This window comes from Poromitra crassiceps, assembly GCF_964638095.1.
Source record: "Poromitra crassiceps genome assembly, chromosome: 4".
Classification (NCBI taxonomy): Eukaryota; Metazoa; Chordata; class Actinopteri; order Beryciformes; family Melamphaidae; genus Poromitra; species Poromitra crassiceps.
The window spans coordinates 14,332,042-14,350,714 of record NC_139626.1 but is presented as its reverse complement, the minus strand read 5'-3'; the positions used below and the strand labels follow the sequence as shown (position 1 = coordinate 14,350,714).

General features: G+C 42.9%; 2 protein-coding genes across 2 annotated transcripts; one reads left to right on the top strand and one right to left on the bottom strand.

The window, feature by feature from the left end:
- Window positions 1–3,186: 3,186 nt before the first annotated feature.
- Window positions 3,187–9,443, bottom strand: LOC310774764 (glucose-induced degradation protein 4 homolog). Its single transcript, XM_083634900.1, has 6 exons — window positions 9,145–9,443; window positions 8,709–8,768; window positions 7,610–7,717; window positions 7,414–7,515; window positions 6,810–6,940; window positions 3,187–5,930 (listed from the first exon to the last, which is right to left on the bottom strand). The coding sequence occupies exons 1-6, from the start codon at window positions 9,334–9,336 to the stop codon at window positions 5,867–5,869; spliced, it is 657 nt and encodes a 218-aa protein (XP_083491026.1). The 5' UTR covers window positions 9,337–9,443; the 3' UTR covers window positions 3,187–5,866.
- A 321-nt stretch (window positions 9,444–9,764) lies between these two features.
- atpaf2 (ATP synthase mitochondrial F1 complex assembly factor 2) lies at window positions 9,765–18,584 on the top strand. The gene is made up of 8 exons (XM_083635371.1): window positions 9,765–10,012; window positions 10,121–10,165; window positions 10,996–11,144; window positions 12,494–12,591; window positions 14,886–14,966; window positions 15,942–16,054; window positions 16,555–16,670; window positions 17,403–18,584. The coding sequence occupies exons 1-8, from the start codon at window positions 9,886–9,888 to the stop codon at window positions 17,538–17,540; spliced, it is 867 nt and encodes a 288-aa protein (XP_083491497.1). The 5' UTR covers window positions 9,765–9,885; the 3' UTR covers window positions 17,541–18,584.
- The last annotated feature ends 89 nt before the right edge of the window (window positions 18,585–18,673 follow it).

The following is an 18,673-nucleotide window of genomic DNA, read 5'->3' as shown; positions in this document are numbered from 1 at the left end:
CACTGCCCCCTAGTGCCCGCTCGTGGCGCCGGGGCTGATTCTAGGTGCTCTGGTTAAGTTCACTTTTCAAGTCAGTGTCAGTGGCTATCTTGAATTTCTGGGTCAAAATGATGTCATACCATCATACTGATGTCAGAATCTGAATCCTTGTGTCAAATTACATGGCTATCCATACATGATTCTAGGTGCTCTGGTTCAAAAGTTAATTTTTCAAGTTGGCGCCAGAGGCCATCTTGGATTTGTCCCTGTGGCAAGAAAGCCCTGGATTTTTGGGAGCGACATGGGAGCTATTGTTTGATCAAAGGTCCATAGAAGTCAAATCAATCATCAAAACATGTTAACCTGAGAACAGTCAATAGACCCTACTAGATAAGGCAGGCAGTCAATATGACTGCTATGGGAGTTCTAGGTAGAAATACTCAGAACTCTTTTGTGTTTTGTAATTTTGATCAAATAACAATGTTAGAATAAAATATACACACATTAAGGAAAAGTCAGGGTCCTATAGTTACATGGGTTGTATGTCAACAAAGTTATTGCATTGCAAAACTTAAAAGCAGTCAAAATGACTGCCTTGGGAGTTCTAGTGTTTATGATGAGAATTTAGTATTGTCATCATCACCACCATTCGCCCATGACTCATGAGCTCCTTGTTCTGTCAACCCACTACACAGCATAAGACTGTAGAGAATGTTCCTACACACTAGATGGCAGCACTGGGTAAGAAGTGAGGGCCAAAGAGTCATTATTATAGTTCAACATTCCTAAATTATCCTGAATGACCCAGTGAGAAACAGCTTCTGCAGCATTGCTCTCACAATGACTAATAATAAAAATAAGCACTGAGTTCCTCATTTGAGGAAATTATTAGACAGGACTTATTTGCCATCAGCCAAATAAATATATACTTTTTTGTTGTTGCTGTGACTAGTAAGTTTGTGTTTACCATCCACTGAGGCTGGAGGCAGGTAGCTTTTTTTCTTTCTTTTTTAAGGATAATCCCAATGGCCAAAGGGCCAGTGTGCACACCTTATACTTAACCCGGGTTGAAGTAGTAGTTAAACTACCTCCCCTTTCTTATGGCCATGATATGTAGGGGGGGATTGAACCCGGGTCTCTCTTTCTCACATACCAAGTTGACCATGGTAACCAGTCGGCCAAGGAGACAATAAACTAACCTTTAGATCACACATGGGCAAAATACGGCCCGCGGGCCACATGTGGCCCTCGGGCGCCATCTGTGTGGCCCGCGATGGAATTGCATTTTCTTTTTCTTTTTTTTACAGTGCACCTGAACGCAACATGCAAGATACCCACTGAATAAGTGTCCAAATGTTCACGTCATTCTGGCCAATACTCCACTTCTGTTATAGCATTTCAGTCTGGAATATGGAATATCTTTCAATAATCTTTATGACTAAAAGGCTACATTGAAGTAGAAATTTAAATAATTAACTCATTGGTTTTGGATTTATTTAGCTTCAAGAGTGCATTTTTGTTTGTGTGACCCTCAACACAGGCTTTGAGAATCCCAGGCCACTTACTGATACTTATGTTTAAATTAACCCACTCAAATTAACCCACTCAAGAAAAACATTTTGGCTAGTGGAAATTCTAATTGGCTGGTAACTTTAAAATCTAGCAGCCATATTGGCAGGTGGTCAAAAAAGTTAATTTCAAGCCCTGAGAGCAGGTGGTGACATAGGAGTGAGTGAGAAAAGGATCAAATATTGGTCGTTAAGACTGAATAATGACATCACAACTGTTAATTTAAAATGAGTTATTCCTCTAAACCTGGCTTCAAATGCCCCAAATTTTTCGCGCTGGCACCGTTCGGCCCTCAGCAAAACCTGGTAGCGAGGACATTTTTTGTGGCCCTCTCTATCATCAAAGTTGCCCATCCATGGGTTACGGCATGACAATATTTGTTCGGCCCCCGGCAACAATCTGGGTTTCTCATGTTGCCCACCCCTGCTTTAGATGGTGGCTAGTCAATGAGAGGTAGCTAGTTTTAGTCAATGAGAGGTAGCTAGTTGTACTCAATGAGGTAGCTAGTTTTAGTCAATGAGAGGTAGCTAGTTTTAGTCAATAAGAGGTAGCTAGTTTTAGTCAATAAGAATTAGCTAGTTTTAGTCAATAAGAATTAGCTAGTTTGAGTCAATAAGAGGTAGCTAGTTTGAGTCAATAAGAGGTAGCTAGTTTTATTCAGTAAGAGGTAGCTAGTTTTAGTCAATGAGAGGTAGCTAGTTTTAGTCAGTAAGTAGCTAGTTTTTGTCAATAAGTAGTTAGTTTTAGTCAATAAGTATCTAGTTTTATTCAATAAGAGGTAGCTAGCTTTATTCAATAAGAGGTAGGCTAGCTATCTTTAGTCAATAAGAGGTAGCTGTCAACAACTTGATAACTCATGTGAGGCGTTGTATCTATGTGTAGGGCTGCGCTATATTGACAAAATCAAATAACGTAATATTTAAGATAATACCTCTATACAGATATTGATAACATGTTGACATTTTGGGGATGAGTACACTGAAGAACGTTTTGAAAATGTGTAATTAGAGCTGCAACAATTAGTCGATTAATCGATCGACAGAAAATCTATTGCCAACCTTTTTTAAATAATGGATTGTTTACTTTAGACTAATTCTTAAGAAATAATACTAAAAACTCTGGTTCCAGCTTCTTAAATGTGAATATTTTCTGGTTTCTTTATCCTTCTATGACAGTAAACTGATTATCTTTGGGTTGTGGACTGTTGGTCAGGACAAAAGACGTTTGAGGATGTCATCTTGGGCTTTTGTGGAAAAGTGATGTTTTTTTAAACCATTTTGTGACATTTTATAGACCAAACGACTAATGAATTAGTAAAGAAAATAATCGACAGATTAATCGATAATGAAAATAATTTGCAGTAATGATAATTAGTAATGTAACGTGTAATCAGTAAAGTTATATGGATATGATGAGCAGGTAAAGCTAAACAGACTAATACGTTCCAAAGATTGTATTTAAGTTGTTTCACAATATTACGACCAAACCCAGACGATATCTAGTCTCATATCATAATATCAATATGATATGGCCCAGCCCTAATGTGGTCTATGCAAAATGTAATGCATCAGTCGGACAAGCCAGACACAGTGACGCTTGAGTTTTTTTTTAATCCATTCCTCACAGACACGCCATCAATCAAGTCCAGACTTATTCTCAAACAAACACACTTGTGACCTTTTATAATACAATTCTCATAAGCTTCAAAGAGATGGCACCATCACATGGAAAGGGAACAATTAGGGAGGAGTGTTTTCAAAAGGCAATTTAACAAAAATATTTCCTTTAATGAAGATAGATTTTTTTTATATATATATATGTATATGTATATATATTGTATATACTCTAAGGATAGAATACAATTTTGTCTCTGAAAACCCGGGGTTGATGTTTGGAGAGTGCTACGTTGATAATGTTGCATAGTCGAAGAGACGTAAAGGTGGGGAGGGGGATCTTAATTTAAATGACACAAAAGGAGTAAAAATCTCTTTGTTAGTTTAATGCCGAGTGCAGACCTGTCAAAAACACTAAGTGACTGTTTTGGCTCATTGGTGTAGCTTGAGCCGCCACCTGTTGCTATAACCCAGTCCCCAGGATGCGGGCATCGTACCTTTCTACAATCCAGGGAAACGTCAAATACGCATATTTCAGCCAATCATTTAACAGACAAATCCTAAAGTTCCCACCCAAACATATTAAGTAGCAAACCAGGCATTTGCTTAGTCTCCGCCTCACACATTGAGTGCACGGGAGAGAGCAACTTAGCCCAATAACAATTGTGTTTTTTCTTGTGGTCTTTATAAAAAAAATAGGTAATTAAAAATTATCAATAATTATCTATATCAACTGATATGAAATATTTGATCAATACATTTTGGGTATCGCCCAGCTCTAACCGGCACACATTGCCGGTTAAGATTAGGCAAAGTAAAACATCTTGGTTGGGTTTAGGCAACAAAAGCAGGGCAGGAATTATACCAAGGTCAAAAGGTCAGTGCTGTGGATGCCCTGGTGTGACCGTAATGCCCCTTCTATCCACACGGCCAGTTTGGCATGCCCTGTATTGAACTGGCTGTTGTGCCTTTAAAAAAAGTTGTGGATTTCCTCATTTAAAACGACTTGCGATACAGCAAATGAACAAACATCTGTAGATGCTGTGAGGCGTTTAGGGGACATCACAAAATAACCTGCGTTACACTTAACGTGTCACTGCACATGTAAGTAACTTTACAGTCTGAGCTACACTTAACGTGTGTCACTGCACATGTAAGTAACTTTACAGTCTGAGCCATCTTTCATTATGTGCTGTATCACACTTCATTTGTCTGTCAGATTTATTTTGTTGAGGAAAAAGGACTGAAAAACAGATTTGATTAATCATTGGTTTTGGCCTTGGTGCTAGCTACATTTTGGCTGCGATGCCCCAATAAGTTTGTATGTATCAAAGGCCAAAGTGGCCTAAAAAGGACTTAACAGCAAAAGTAACTTGGTTAGGGTTAGGCAAGTAAAACAACGGTTGGGTTTAGGCAACAGAAGCAACTTGGTTGGAGTCAGGGTTCTGGTTTAGATCGGGATTCGAACCAGCTCTCTCATGATGAGAAAGTTCCAAGTGGGGAACGCTAACAGGTGCGCCACTACCAACCCTAGTCCCTAGCGTGACTTTGATCTCCTTAAACCACAGACTGTCATTACGTTCTATGACATGTGTAACGTTAATTATTCGTGTATCTCTAAACATGAAATGCTACGTATTTCTGTTCAGAAATGTGCCTATTTTACATTCCTGTGGATTGTAGAAACATACAATGCAGACATTTTAATCTGGCGACTGGGCTTGTTTGAGATTGTGTTTGGGCATGTGAGTGTAAAATGCTGACTGCAAGCATTAGTAACATATAGGCCATCGTTGTGCAAAGGTAACTCAATAGTACAAGATCCACAGCAATCACAAGTCATAATAATAATCTCCCAAGCTATTTATCAACACAGACGTAAAAGCTCACTTCGCAGCCTCGAACAGTGCCGCTCAACGTCCACAAGAGGAAAAGAACAAAATCTACTCTTTGCAGGCAATCAAAGAACCGGTTTAGCTTGAGAAAAACAAATACTGTGACGTCATTCTAGCTTATGAACTGATTAAAGCTCCGATCCTCGATCCTGAAGCGCTCCAATCAAGAACTTTCTGTTATTCCACATTGACTCAGCGATTGATCCGGCTGCGTTCCAGATCAGTCTTGTGTTCAGAACAGCAGAGTAGAGACTCCTCACAGGAACGCGTTTGTCCAACGCTCGTCAAATGTGTTCCGCTCAGCCGGACCAAAACAAAACAACAAAAAATGTGTTCTGCTCAGCTGGACCAAAACAAAACAAAGACAAAGGGGAATCCGCAACTTTGCTCATATAAAGTGTCCCAAGATGCTGTGCCAAGCATTTTAAAAGCAGGCATTAAAAGAATAGGAAAAATGAATAGACTATATAAAGCAAACCCAGCCTTGGCTGCTGGTTAGAAGTTTACAAGCTCCCCCCTGGGAGCAAAACTGCACTTTCTGTCCCTTCATGACTTCAGTCCACTTTCTGTCCCTTCATTCCAGAAAAATCCAAACCTCTCTCTCCTCTCTTCTTCTGAACTGTCGGCAGTCCCATCTCCTCCTTTCTTGACAGGTGCATAATTTTTTCTTTTTCTTTTAGAAAATTTAAGAGTTTGTCTGAAGAGTCAAACTCTCCTCCATAGTCCTCCTCCTCAGTCCTCAGTAGCGCCCCCTGGCCTCTGCTCTGCCTCAAAAGTCATAGTCCAACAGAAAGAGACGCGGTGCCGGGGTCACCGGAACTCGTAGATGGCCGCGCTGTGTTGGGGAACGTGGGTGAGCTTCAGAGACTGGTACCTAGACGGTGCAGCAAGACACAAAACAAACATCAGGATTCACGTGGGGCTGCAACTCTCTTAACTTCACTTATCCTTCAGTCTCTACAACGTCAACAATGACGACAAATGCACAAGTTCCCACAGTCAAAAGTGATTATTTTGATGCAGTTTCAAGATGGCACCAAGCTTCCCACTTCTCAATGACTAATTCTTCAACTGGTGTTGTGCTGCCTTAGCTACCATTCAGAGCTCCTGTGGTAGTAGTATTAGCTACCATTCAGAGCTCCTGTGGTAGTAGTATTAGCTACCATTCAGAGCTCCTGTGGTAGTAGTATTAGCTACCATTCAGAGCTCCTGTGGTAGTAGTATTAGTTACCATTCAGAGCTCCTGTGGTAGTAGTATTAGTTACCATTCAGAGCTCCTGTGGTAGTAGTATTAGCTACCATTCAGAGCTCCTGTGGTAGTAGTATTAGTTACCATTCAGAGCTCCTGTGGTAGTAGTATTAGTTACCACCATTCAGAGCTCCTGTGGTAGTAGTATTAGTTACCATTCAGAGCTCCTGTGGTAGTAGTATTAGTTACCATTTAGAGCTCCTGTGATAGTAGTATTAGTTACCATTCAGAGCTCCTGTGATAGTAGTATTAGTTACCACCATTCAGAGTACAAATATGTGTGAAAACGCCCTTAGTTACCATTCAGAGCTCCTGTGGTAGTAGTATTAGCTACCATTCAGAGCTCCTGTGGTAGTAGTATTAGTTACCATTCAGAGCTCCTGTGGTAGTAGTATTAGTTACCATTCAGAGCTCCTGTGGTAGTAGTATTAGTTACCATTCAGCGCTCCTGTGGTAGTAGTATTAGTTACCATTTAGAGCTCCTGTGGTAGTAGTATTAGTTACCATTCAGAGCTCCTGTGGTAGTAGTAGCCCTGGATTGTTGCTGTGGATTTCTGGAAGCAGATGTAGTAGAATCCAGCAAAGGAAGCTCCGCTGATGTCTTTGATGGTGTGGTCAGGAACCAGGAACTGCTCCTGAGGGGACGCAGAGGTTGACAAGTTGATAAGTGCTCCAACTATAGCATGAGTGGTTCATTTCAGCTTTTCGCTAACTAGGGTGCTGCTAGATTATGTCACTGTTGACTGTACAGTACACTAGTAAGGATTTTGAATGTTTTGATGAATCAAAACAACCACACTCCAAGTCAGAAACACAACATGTTGTGAGCCTGTTAGAATTCAAAATACTTAATAATACCAACACTTAACTAGCCTGTACTCCACTGTACTGTACTGTCAACCTAGTGACATCATCTAGCAGCACCCTAGTTGTTGAAATGCTGAAATGAATCTAGGTACATTTCAGACTTGAAAGCAGTGTCCCGTCTTGTCTGAGGTGAAATGGAAATGAACTAGATTCATGATCAAATGGTCCATGTCCTCTTTAAAGAGAGATGCTTGTGAATGAGATGCTCGATATACGGAGCTGTGCTGAGGCAGAACCTTACCTTCCACCTCATGAAGATGTAATCTGAGTTTTTCAGATCTTCATAGTCAAAATCATCCGAGTTGAATGTTTTTGCGTACTGGTAGAACGCCTGGAACTTGCCCTGGACACCATACACAAGACAATCATGTAAACCATTTGGCTGGTCGGGATATTTCGAGCGCCCGGTTATGAATCAATTTGAGCTTTCGCCTTACCCAGTGCTTTCGATCCACATCTTCGTCCGCATCCCATTTCCGCGTCAGGAACGGCCGCTTCCTGCTGATGATCTCTCCGGCGAAGAACGTGGTCAGAGTCGGGTATTCCTGCGAGAGGAGCACAACACATTGAGGTTTTAGTTTGGCCCAACTCCAGTATACATGCTGTTCTCTGCTCCACTTTTTCTATGGGAGAGAAAATGTCACGCCAAACTCCAGTGGCTTTTCTTTGAGTGTGACATTTGATTATATGACTCGAGTTCATTTTGCATTTCACCTCAAACAAGACAGGACACTGAACAGGAAGTCGTAAGACAAATGGGTCAAGTGGGCGCCGGGTGGGGCTACATAAAGGTGAATAGTACTTCAGAGTAGTTTGGGGCCAAAAGCGTAGCACCACGTCATCCGGTGCAAACACACTTGTGTTCCGGCGTAAAACGCTGGAAACGGCCCCATCCCCTAAAAACAATTCTGCTCTGAAAACAGGGCGTCATAGTAACGTAAATAAATGTGATGTGTGTTATCTAGCTATGTAGCCACAAAAACAAAATGAACCAACACCATATAAAACCATCCTTCTATGGGGGACAAAGCGGAAAGACCACAGGAACTTCCGGGTCTTAGGGCGGATGATCATTCCCTGTAGTAATGGGTCACCAGGCTCAGGTTAACTTGTGAGAAGATTAAAGCATTGAGCTGTGGCCAGATGCAGAGACTCAATGGATACGGTCAGTCTGTGTGGGATCGCCCACAAAACGTTACTTCTGGTGTAGAATGATGGGGTCAAACCCCCCATATAATAATATATCTCAATGGACTGACTCAAGCAAAGGAAGGTGCTGTGGCTCGACACTACAGGATTGAGGATTCTAGAGCAGGTACTGTACATAGACTGTCTGTTCAGATGTGCGTTTACTGCGGTGGTTGAATTGCCCGATGCTGTCTGCCTGGGCTGGGCTAGCAGCTAAATGCTAACTATGCTGAATGGGGAGAACAGGAGGATTTCCCCCATGCTGACCCATTGACGCGTCTATGACGAGACACCGCCTGAATGTATCATTTATGACTTTGGCTTACTAAAGGGATGTGCTCTTCTCACCTCAGTCAGTCCTTTTATCTTCAGGTAGCCACACAGGTATGAATCCTCCATTGTAACATGCTTAAAGGGGACATAAACAAGGAGTATTATGTTAATGTCAGTGACAATCAGTTGGACCCACCCCAGCTTAAACAATAACTGTTACGCCTCTCCCACAGACAGGTTAGCTATGAGCTAGCAGCATTGGGGCAGTTGCGTTAACATTGCCTATTTTTCTACCAGCAAATGATGAAGGGAGCCGAGGTGAGAACATGGCCAGCGTTGGCTTGATACGACGTCAACAACACCATGCCACTGGGCCATTGATTTCCCTTTTAGTAACGAGGTTCAGCTGTCAATCAACACACCGCCCGTTTGACAGATCAGATGCCCCTGGCCATCACACTGACAGCCCGCCTCAACGACAACAGCCCCCCGCTGCGAGCCGCAGCCTCACCTGCAGAACAACCTCCACGTCGTAGGAGTTGCCTTTGCTCTTCTGGTGGCCTCTGAACCTGGAGCCGCTGTACAGGAGCGAGGTGACCGCCCCGGGCTGCCCCGTGTTGATCGGCGGCGGTGGGACAAGCGAGGCCGAGGAGGCGAAGGCCGTGGCGGGGGAGCTGCGGAGGGATGTGGCGGGGACAGGCATGGCTCCCGGCCGGGCTGCTGGACACCGACCCCGCGGTCAGTGGCCGTCTGGACGATGGACTGCGTCGGAGAGCACGCCTGAAGAGGCCCACCAACATCCAAATCCCCCTAATTCCTTCACAGTTTAGTTAGCCTGAAGGCACCAGGCGCCCATGAAAGTAAGTGGACTTCGGGGCAGCAGCATCCGCCCCTCTCATTGGCCAACGAGTGCTACCTTCCTAAAATCTCAACCCTCATTGGTTTATTCTGCGGAATGCTTTCTGGGATATTCCTGGCAGTAGTTTTTCTCTGTTATGAGACAGCTGTACTGTAGGTTTCGTACAGCCACTCTTAAAACTACAATTCCCAATGATATATTTTGTCGCACAAGGAAGGTCACTCGCATGCTTGTGAACGCTGGGTCTGCTGTCAAATTGATAGCACGAAAATAATCAAAATATTCACTCGCGTAAGCATAATGCTGTATCCAACAAGTAACCTTACGTAAGGAACTGTTACAGCCTTTATCTTTTATGAAATCCTGTAAACACTCACACTTTTAACTGCAGCAATGTTGAGGAGCCTTGTTAGACTGCAGAGCCGTGGAGGAAACGTCCTTTCACTCAGCAGCAAGTGCAGGAGAAGTCAGCACTCCCAAATCCCATGGAACCGCCGTGCATACTCCTCAGCTACCGCAGGTAGGAGGATCTACCCCTGGTTGTGATCGCAGCTGCAATGCATGGCATGCAAAGAATATGAACCTGCTGTGGAGTGTGGACTAATGTGATATTCTCCGCTGTTAACAGAAAGGAAGAAATTCTATCAAGATGTCAGCATATCCCAAGGTGAAGGTAGGTTGTCATGTGTGCTACATTTTAGGTTGAGAATTTAAAGAAGGTCCCACACAAATTCAATTCTGTTATCTACTCACCCTCATGCCAGTTGTCCCAAATCTCGAGTCAGAGTCGACAGTTGAGTTTCAAGTCTTTTGAGGACGAGTCTCAAGTCAAGTCTTTAGTCACTGTGTGCGACTTGAGTCCAAGTCCCCATCTCTGCTGCGCATTCACTTGAATGACATAATTTGTTGGGTGAAGTATTCCTTTAACCCCTAAATTAAACCTGTTCCTCATGTGTGTCATAGTAGAATACCCCTGAGTTAAACCTGTTCCTCATGTGTGTCATAGTAGAATACCCCTGAGTTAAACCTGTTCCTCATGTGTGTCATAGTAGAATACCCCTGAGTTAAATCTGTTCCTCATGTGTGTCATAGTAGAAGAGTTAAATCTGTTCCTCATGTGTGTCATAGTAGAAGAGTTAAACCTGTTCCTCATGTGTGTCATAGTAGAATACCCCTGAGTTAAACCTGTTCCTCATGTGTGTGATAGTAGAATACCCCTGAGTTAAACCTGTTCCTCATGTGTGTCATAGTAGAATACCCCTGAGTTAAATCTGTTCCTCATGTGTGTCATAGTAGAAGAGTTAAATCTGTTCCTCATGTGTGTCATAGTAGAAGAGTTAAACCTGTTCCTCATGTGTGTCATAGTAGAATACCCCTGAGTTTGTGATGTCAGGTATTTCTTTGGCTTTGTTAGGGAGTCCCGTCCAAGAAGCACCTTCCAACTATTTGACTCTTTTTCAACTCAGGCAGCACCCCAGATATTGTTGTTGTTATTTTGTGCAGGTGGCTTGTATGAGATCAACCTGGACCGGAGGAAACTGAAGACGCCGGGAGGGAAGCTGTTCACTGTGCCAAATGAAGCCCTGGCCATCGCCGTGGCAACCGAGTGGGATGCTCAGAGGGACACACTCAAGTTCTACACCATGCACCTGGTGCGGCTTTTGACACACACACACACACACACACACACACACACATACACACATACACCAGGGTTCCCTATGGAGATTTTGCCATATATTTATTCAAGAGCGCGGCCTATCAATTTGAGAGCATGATTTATTGATTCTAGATTTGGTAAGGCTTTCCCTCAAACCCCGCTCTCGCACTCAAATAGTCCCCGCTTGTGCTTAGATTTGCTCTGCTTGTGCTCAAACTCGGTGCTTCACTGCGCTCTTAAATAAAGATATAAGTTGAGTTAAGTTCCTTTATTTATCCCCATGGGGAAATGCATCCTCTGCATTTGACCCATCCTCTACTAGGAACCTTCGTAGAACTAGGAGCAGTGGGCAGCCACAGGGCAGCGCCGGGGGACCAACTCCAGTTCTTTTTGCCAGTACCTTGGTCAGGGGCACTGACAGGAGTATTAACCCTGACATACATGTCTTTTGGTGATGGGACGAAACCGGAGCACCCGGAGAAAACCCACACGGACACGGGGAGAACATACAAACTCCACAGAAGCTTCCCACAGAAAGCTGTGAGGCAACAGTGCTAACCACTGAGCCACCTATATGATATGGAAAAATCTCCATAGTTCCCACGCGTCCTGGAACAACAATTGACCAATCTTCCAGTCTGGGAAAACATATGGAAACTGAGAGAAATGGTAACATGTCCTGGAAAATCTTGTGTTCTCCTGGAAAATTATTTCAACATTCTCCTATTTTCCTTTAGCTGAGATTGAACTACTAGGCTATCAAAGCTCCCTCCAAAACTGATAACATTGCCATCTCAAATGGCTTAACGTATGTTCAGGATCATTAACTTTCAAATGATTTATGGATGAGAGTATTTTTTATGTTTCCATAATTTGACATATTTCCTCTTGGAACATGATATTGGGGCGGGACATAATGCAAGGGCTACTTCAGAAGTTTAAACTAATGCAATATGTGTTTTATTGGATGGATGTATCCTTACTGCTACATGACTGAAGCTTTGCTGTTTTCCAGGAAGTAAAACTAATAGGAGTCTGATATAAAAATACAAGGCAAAGCAGTCGCTTTGGATAAAAGCGTCTGCCAAATGACGTAATGTAATGTAATGTAATGTATGTAACAAGGAAACATGCGTTTTGACAGTTTAGGCCTTTGGGGCATTTATTGTTAAATAGGTGAGAAAACATTGTTTTTCATTTCACTGTGATGTAAAAAAATATATTGAACTTTTATTTTTGGAAGTTTTGACAACATTATTCGCAGCTTTCATGCCAATAAAGGATGTTAAAGTGAAAATGAAACAGAGTGAGAGAGTAATGTTGGCAGTTTGTTTCCTCCAGACGACGCTGTGCAACACAGCTCTAGACAATCCAACTGAACGAGACAAGGACCAGATGATCAGCGCTGCACTCAAGTTCCTGGAGACTGATACTGTCTGGTAAACTTCTACATTTCTACCACTTATCAGGGTCATATGAAATCCATTCCATTTTAATTTGGGGGTTAGCATAGATAGTTTTTGTTTTTGTGATGACTTGGTTCTCAGACAGCCTCTTCGACATGTTTGTCAAAGTGAAAACCAAGTTGTGAGGTGATGTAAATGTAAGGGTCCCGGTTGTGAATATGAATGCTGTGGCTGTCTGGTTATGAATATGAATGATGTGGCTGTCTGGTTGTGAATATGAATGATGTGGCTGTCTGGTTGTGAATATGAATGATGTGGCTGTCTGGTTGTGAATATGAATGCTGTGGCTGTCTGGTTGTGAATATGAATGCTGTGGCTGTCTGGTTGTGAATATGAATGCTGTGGCTGTCTGGTTGTGAATATGAATGATGTGGCTGTCTGGTTGTGAATATGAATGCTGTGGCTGTCTGGTTGTGAATATGAATGATGTGGCTGTCTGGTTGTGAATATGAATGCTGTGGCTGTCTGGTTGTGAATATGAATGCTGTGGCTGTCTGGTTGTGAATATGAATGATGTGGCTGTCTGGTTGTGAATATGAATGATGTGGCTGTCTGGTTGTGAATATGAATGCTGTGGCTGTCTGGTTGTGAATATGAATGCTGTGGCTGTCTGGTTGTGAATATGAATGATGTGGCTGTCTGGTTGTGAATATGAATGATGTGGCTGTCTGGTTGTGAATATGAATGATGTGGCTGTCTGGTTGTGAATATGAATGATGTGGCTGTCTGGTTGTGAATATGAATGATGTGGCTGTCTGGTTGTGAATATGAATGCTGTGGCTGTCTGGTTGTGAATATGAATGCTGTGGCTGTCTGGTTGTGAATATGAATGATGTGGCTGTCTGGTTGTGAATATGAATGATGTGGCTGTCTGGTTGTGAATATGAATGCTGTGGCTGTCTGGTTGTGAATATGAATGATGTGGCTGTCTGGTTGTGAATATGAATGATGTGGCTGTCTGGTTGTGAATGTGAATGATGTGGCTGTCTGGTTGTGAATATGAATGATGTGGCTGTCTGGTTGTGAATATGAATGATGTGGCTGTCTGGTTGTGAATATGAATGCTGTGGCTGTCTGGTTGTGAATATGAATGATGTGGCTGTCTGGTTGTGAATGTGAATGATGTGGCTGTCTGGTTGTGAATGTGAATGATGTGGCTGTCTGGTTGTGAATGTGAATGATGTGGCTGTCTGGTTGTGAATGTGAATGATGTGGCTGTCTGGTTGTGAATGTGAATGATGTGGCTGTCTGGTTGTGAATATGAATGATGTGGCTGTCTGGTTGTGAATATGAATGATGTGGCTGTCTGGTTGTGAATATGAATGATGTGGCTGTCTGGTTGTGAATATGAATGATGTGGCTGTCTGGTTGTGAATATTAATGATGTGGCTGTCTGGTTGTGAATGTGAATGATGTGGCTGTCTGGTTGTGAATATGAATGATGTGGCTGTCTGGTTGTGAATATGAATGATGTGGCTGTCTGGTTGTGAATGTGAATGATGTGGCTGTCTGGTTGTGAATATGAATGATGTGGCTGTCTGGTTGTGAATGTGAATGATGTGGCTGTCTGGTTGTGAATATGAATGATGTGGCTGTCTGGTTGTGAATATGAATGATGTGGCTGTCTGGTTGTGAATATGAATGATGTGGCTGTCTGGTTGTGAATATGAATGATGTGGCTGTCTGGTTGTGAATATGAATGATGTGGCTGTCTGGTTGTGAATATGAATGATGTGGCTGTCTGGTTGTGAATATGAATGATGTGGCTGTCTGGTTGTGAATGCTGTGGCTGTCTGGTTGTGAATATGAATGATGTGGCTGTCTGGTTGTGAATATGAATGCTGTGGCTGTCTGGTTGTGAATATGAATGATGTGGCTGTCTGGTTGTGAATATGAATGATGTGGCTGTCTGGTTGTGAATATGAATGCTGTGGCTGTCTGGTTGTGAATATGAATGATGTGGCTGTCTGGTTGTGAATGTGAATGATGTGGCTGTCTGGTTGTGAATATGAATGATGTGGCTGTCTGGTTGTGAATGTGAATGATGTGGCTGTCTGGTTGTGAATATGAATGCTGTGGCTGTCTGGTTGTGAATATGAATGCTGTGGCTGTCTGGTTGTGAATATGAATGCTGTGGCTGTCTGGTTGTGAATATGAATGCTGTGGCTGTCTGGTTGTGAATATGAATGCTGTGGCTGTCTGGTTGTGAATATGAATGCTGTGGCTGTCTGGTTGTGAATATGAATGATGTGGCTGTCTGGTTGTAGTTACAGAGTGGATAATCCTCCAGCTTTGGTTGAGCTACAGAAGAACGAGTGGGATCCTGTGCTGCACTGGATGGAGAACAGGTAACCGCTGCTTTAAGGCTGGAACACATCAACCCGACTTGTGTGGCCCTTGCCAGAGCAAAAAAGTTGCACTTGAACACAGTGACACCGCAAAGACTACAGCCGAACACAGTGACACCGCAAAGACTACAGCCGAACACAGTGACACCGCAAAGACTACAGCCGAACACAGTGACACCGCAAAGACTACAGCCGATGTGTCGACTAGCACGTACGTTCTGCGCCTGCGTGAGACCTAGGACTGCGGATATACAAACCAGATGCATGAAACAAAGCAGTGTGTGCCTACCGTTTTCACACCACTCTCGCTCACCACCTAAACGGTTTCCCATAGTTACTTCTAATCAAGAATGTGTCTGATAAAAAGTTGGCGCTGGCGCTCAGTCAGCCCTTGCCTGGTTTTTTGCTTGTACGAAGAGGCGGAAAAAGAAGGAGAAACCACAGCGAATGAATTGAATGTTGAAATTATTCTTATAGAGGCCATCCCAATATAACCTGATGCTGCCAGATGGGGGCGGTATTGTGCAAGATTAATCCCAATAGTTCAGGGGGCATTTCTCAGTACCTGCAGGTCAGCTTGTTGATACTTGTAAATGAAGCAGTTTATTTGTTTATTTATTTTTGTTTATTTGTTTATTTATCTTGTTTATTTGTTTATTTATCTTGGTTATTTGTTTATTTATTTTGTTTATTTGTTTATTTAAAAGGATCCCCATTAGCTGATGCCTAGACGACAGCTAGTTGTGTTTCCTTTGACAGCTTTTTTCAAATAGTTGGTTCTAGGTGGGGGTAATGTCATCTGACCACCACTTGTCCCTCTAGTGGAGTGTGTATGAATATTTGAACTGTAAATGATATTGAAAAGAAAGGTAGGAGTCTGAGTTTGAATAACTATGAAAATAGAGAGTGTCTGTGTAACAAAGCTGGAATAAGTGATTTCACTGACTGTCTTTGTCTTGTGTCATTCACTTGCAGATATAATGTAGTTATCGGCTCCTCCTCCAATATTTTGGGTCCAGAGATCCCACAGGCGACCATGGACACGTTCAGGCAACATCTCAAATCTTACAGCTTCTGGTCTCTGACAGGTGAAACATCTCAAACTGATCCTAGATAAGCACCAGTGACCATCAGACTCATTAAAAACATCTCAAACTGATCCTAGATCAGCACCACTAACGATCAGACTCTTATTCAAAACAGGCGCTGGTTTAAAACAAAGCCTCTTCTATTATTATTCTATTGTTTAGGTTCTGTCATGTGGCAACTGCACACACACACACACACACACACACACACACACACACACACACACACACACACACACACACACACACACACACACACACACACACACACACACACACACACACTGAAGGCATTTGTTTCTGACTCTGGGAAAGTGGGAGAAATCTCTGAACTATCTCTAACCAAATCACACACATTTAGGCTATTATGTGAGAGCTGCTTTTAATAGCTAATGTAAAAAAAAAATTGTACTTCCATTCACTGAGCCTCCCCTGAAACTGCTTGGAGCCCGCCTCCCACTTTGAAAACCTCTGTTGTGTAATATGCTTTCCCTACGCAGGGCTGGAGTATGTGATCACCCAGCTGAAGTCTGTTGTGCTGTCGTTGGGGGTGATTGACAGACATCTGACTGTGGAACAGGGTGTGCTGCTGTCCAGACTGGAGGAGGAATACCAGGTACGCTGAGATGCCCAGAGCAGTAGAGAGATACAACACCCACAATAGAGTTTCTATCTACTCTGCCTTTCAGTTTGCTGTTTTTTAGTGCAGTGATAACTGCCTGGTGTATGTGGCTGAATGGAAAGGGGGCTACTTAAGCACCAATATATCATTGCCAAATCAAATATGATACCTAGGTATAATTAAATCAAAGGAAAAGGAACGCACACCAGAAGCTGTGGTGAGGTGCCGAGTCTGCCGACCACTGGAAGCAAACTGAAGCCCACTCTGGCTCCATGTGCATTTCTTTCATTGTGTGATGTTTCGGCCCTCCAGCCGTCTTCATTGTTGATCTTGACATCGTGTGTGTGTGTGTGTGTGTGTGTTTGAAAAGCCGCATTTTTTTAATTTGGTGATTGCCCTAATTACCTAATGATGTGATGTCATCAGTGATGATGTCATCAGTGATGATGTCATCAGTGATGTCATCTTTCTGAGAAGTGATGATGTCATCAGTGATGTCATCCTTCCTGGCTGAGGCTACTCTGTGAGCGAGGCCCGACTAAATGGCCAGTCACATAGGGACAGGTATTCTGCTAGTAGCTTATGGCCGTGTCTCAAAATGAATGTGATATCTTAATGTTAAGATGTTAATTTGAGAAACGCTAGTCTGGCACTGATGCTTTCCCTCCCAGACAGTTCTCTCTCTGTCTGTATTTGTTCCTCTAACATGCTGCCTCTCCTTCACAGATCCAGCACTGGGGGAGCGTGGAGTGGGCCCACGACTACGACATGTATGAGCTGAGGGCACGGGCCGCTGCCGGAGCTCTTTTTGTCCAAATGTCCTCTGAGAGTTCAACTGTCAAACGCAAACTTCTGCAGGACTGACAAGGAGGAACTCTGGGAACAATCTTTCTTTTACTTGCAAGAAGAAGGATTTTTTTTAAATCTATGTTCTGGTTAGCAACGACAGCTGCTCTGTCAGTCATCTATCTGTCAAGTCATTGACATGATAAAATCACATTAGCTCAGCTGTCTTTTTTTTTTACAGTGTTTACGTGCGGCAGCTGCCAAGTGACACCCATCGCCGTGTTTCCAGTCGGTTCTTCTCAGTCATCCCATCGGCATGTTTCCAGTCTGTTCTCAGTCATCCGTGACATTTTGGACACTGCGCATGGTTGCATGAGAACAGTGACTAATGTCTGTTTGGTGGTGGAATGTTAATTTCCCTACAGTGTACGGTGTACTGTATGTGCTCAGTCTCTACAGTGTACAGTGTACTGTATCATATGTGCTCAGTCTCTACAGTGTACAGTGTACTGTATCATATGTGCTCAGTCTCTACAGTGTACAGTGTACTGTATCATATGTGCTCAGTCTCTACATTGTACAGTGTACTGTATCATATGTGCTCAGTCTCTACAGTGTACAGTGTACTGTATCATATGTGCTCAGTCTCTACATTGTACAGTGTACTGTATCATATGTGCTCAGTCTACAGTGTACAATGTACTGTATGTGCTCAGTCTCTACAGTGTACTGTAGGTGCTCAGTCTCTACAGTGTACTGTAGGTGCTCAGTCCCTATAGTGTACTGTGTACTGTATGTGCTCCCTGCAGCTGAATATAGTCAAAAGCAGATGCAATCCTAACAGTAAACACTATTCATACTAACTGTACTGTATGGATAGTGTTTGGTAAAAGCATGCTTCATGTGAAAAATATCCACAATTATATTGTTTTCTGTCAAATGTTCTGTAATTGGTTAAGCTTATTCACCTAGCACACATTCTGCCATTTTCAGTGTGAGGGGAAGAATTCAACTCTGTATACAGAAAAAGCCTACTCATCATGTTTCCACTGCACAGTGCAGTTTCCAGATGAAGCTGAGTTTCAGATATCTGCCGCAGCCCAAGTGGCCATTTTCTTGTGCGAAGTTTTTCAGTTTTGTTGTTACTGTAGAAATAAATCCAATTAATTGACCGAATCTGACCCACATGTGTGTCCCTTGCTTCCATCCTT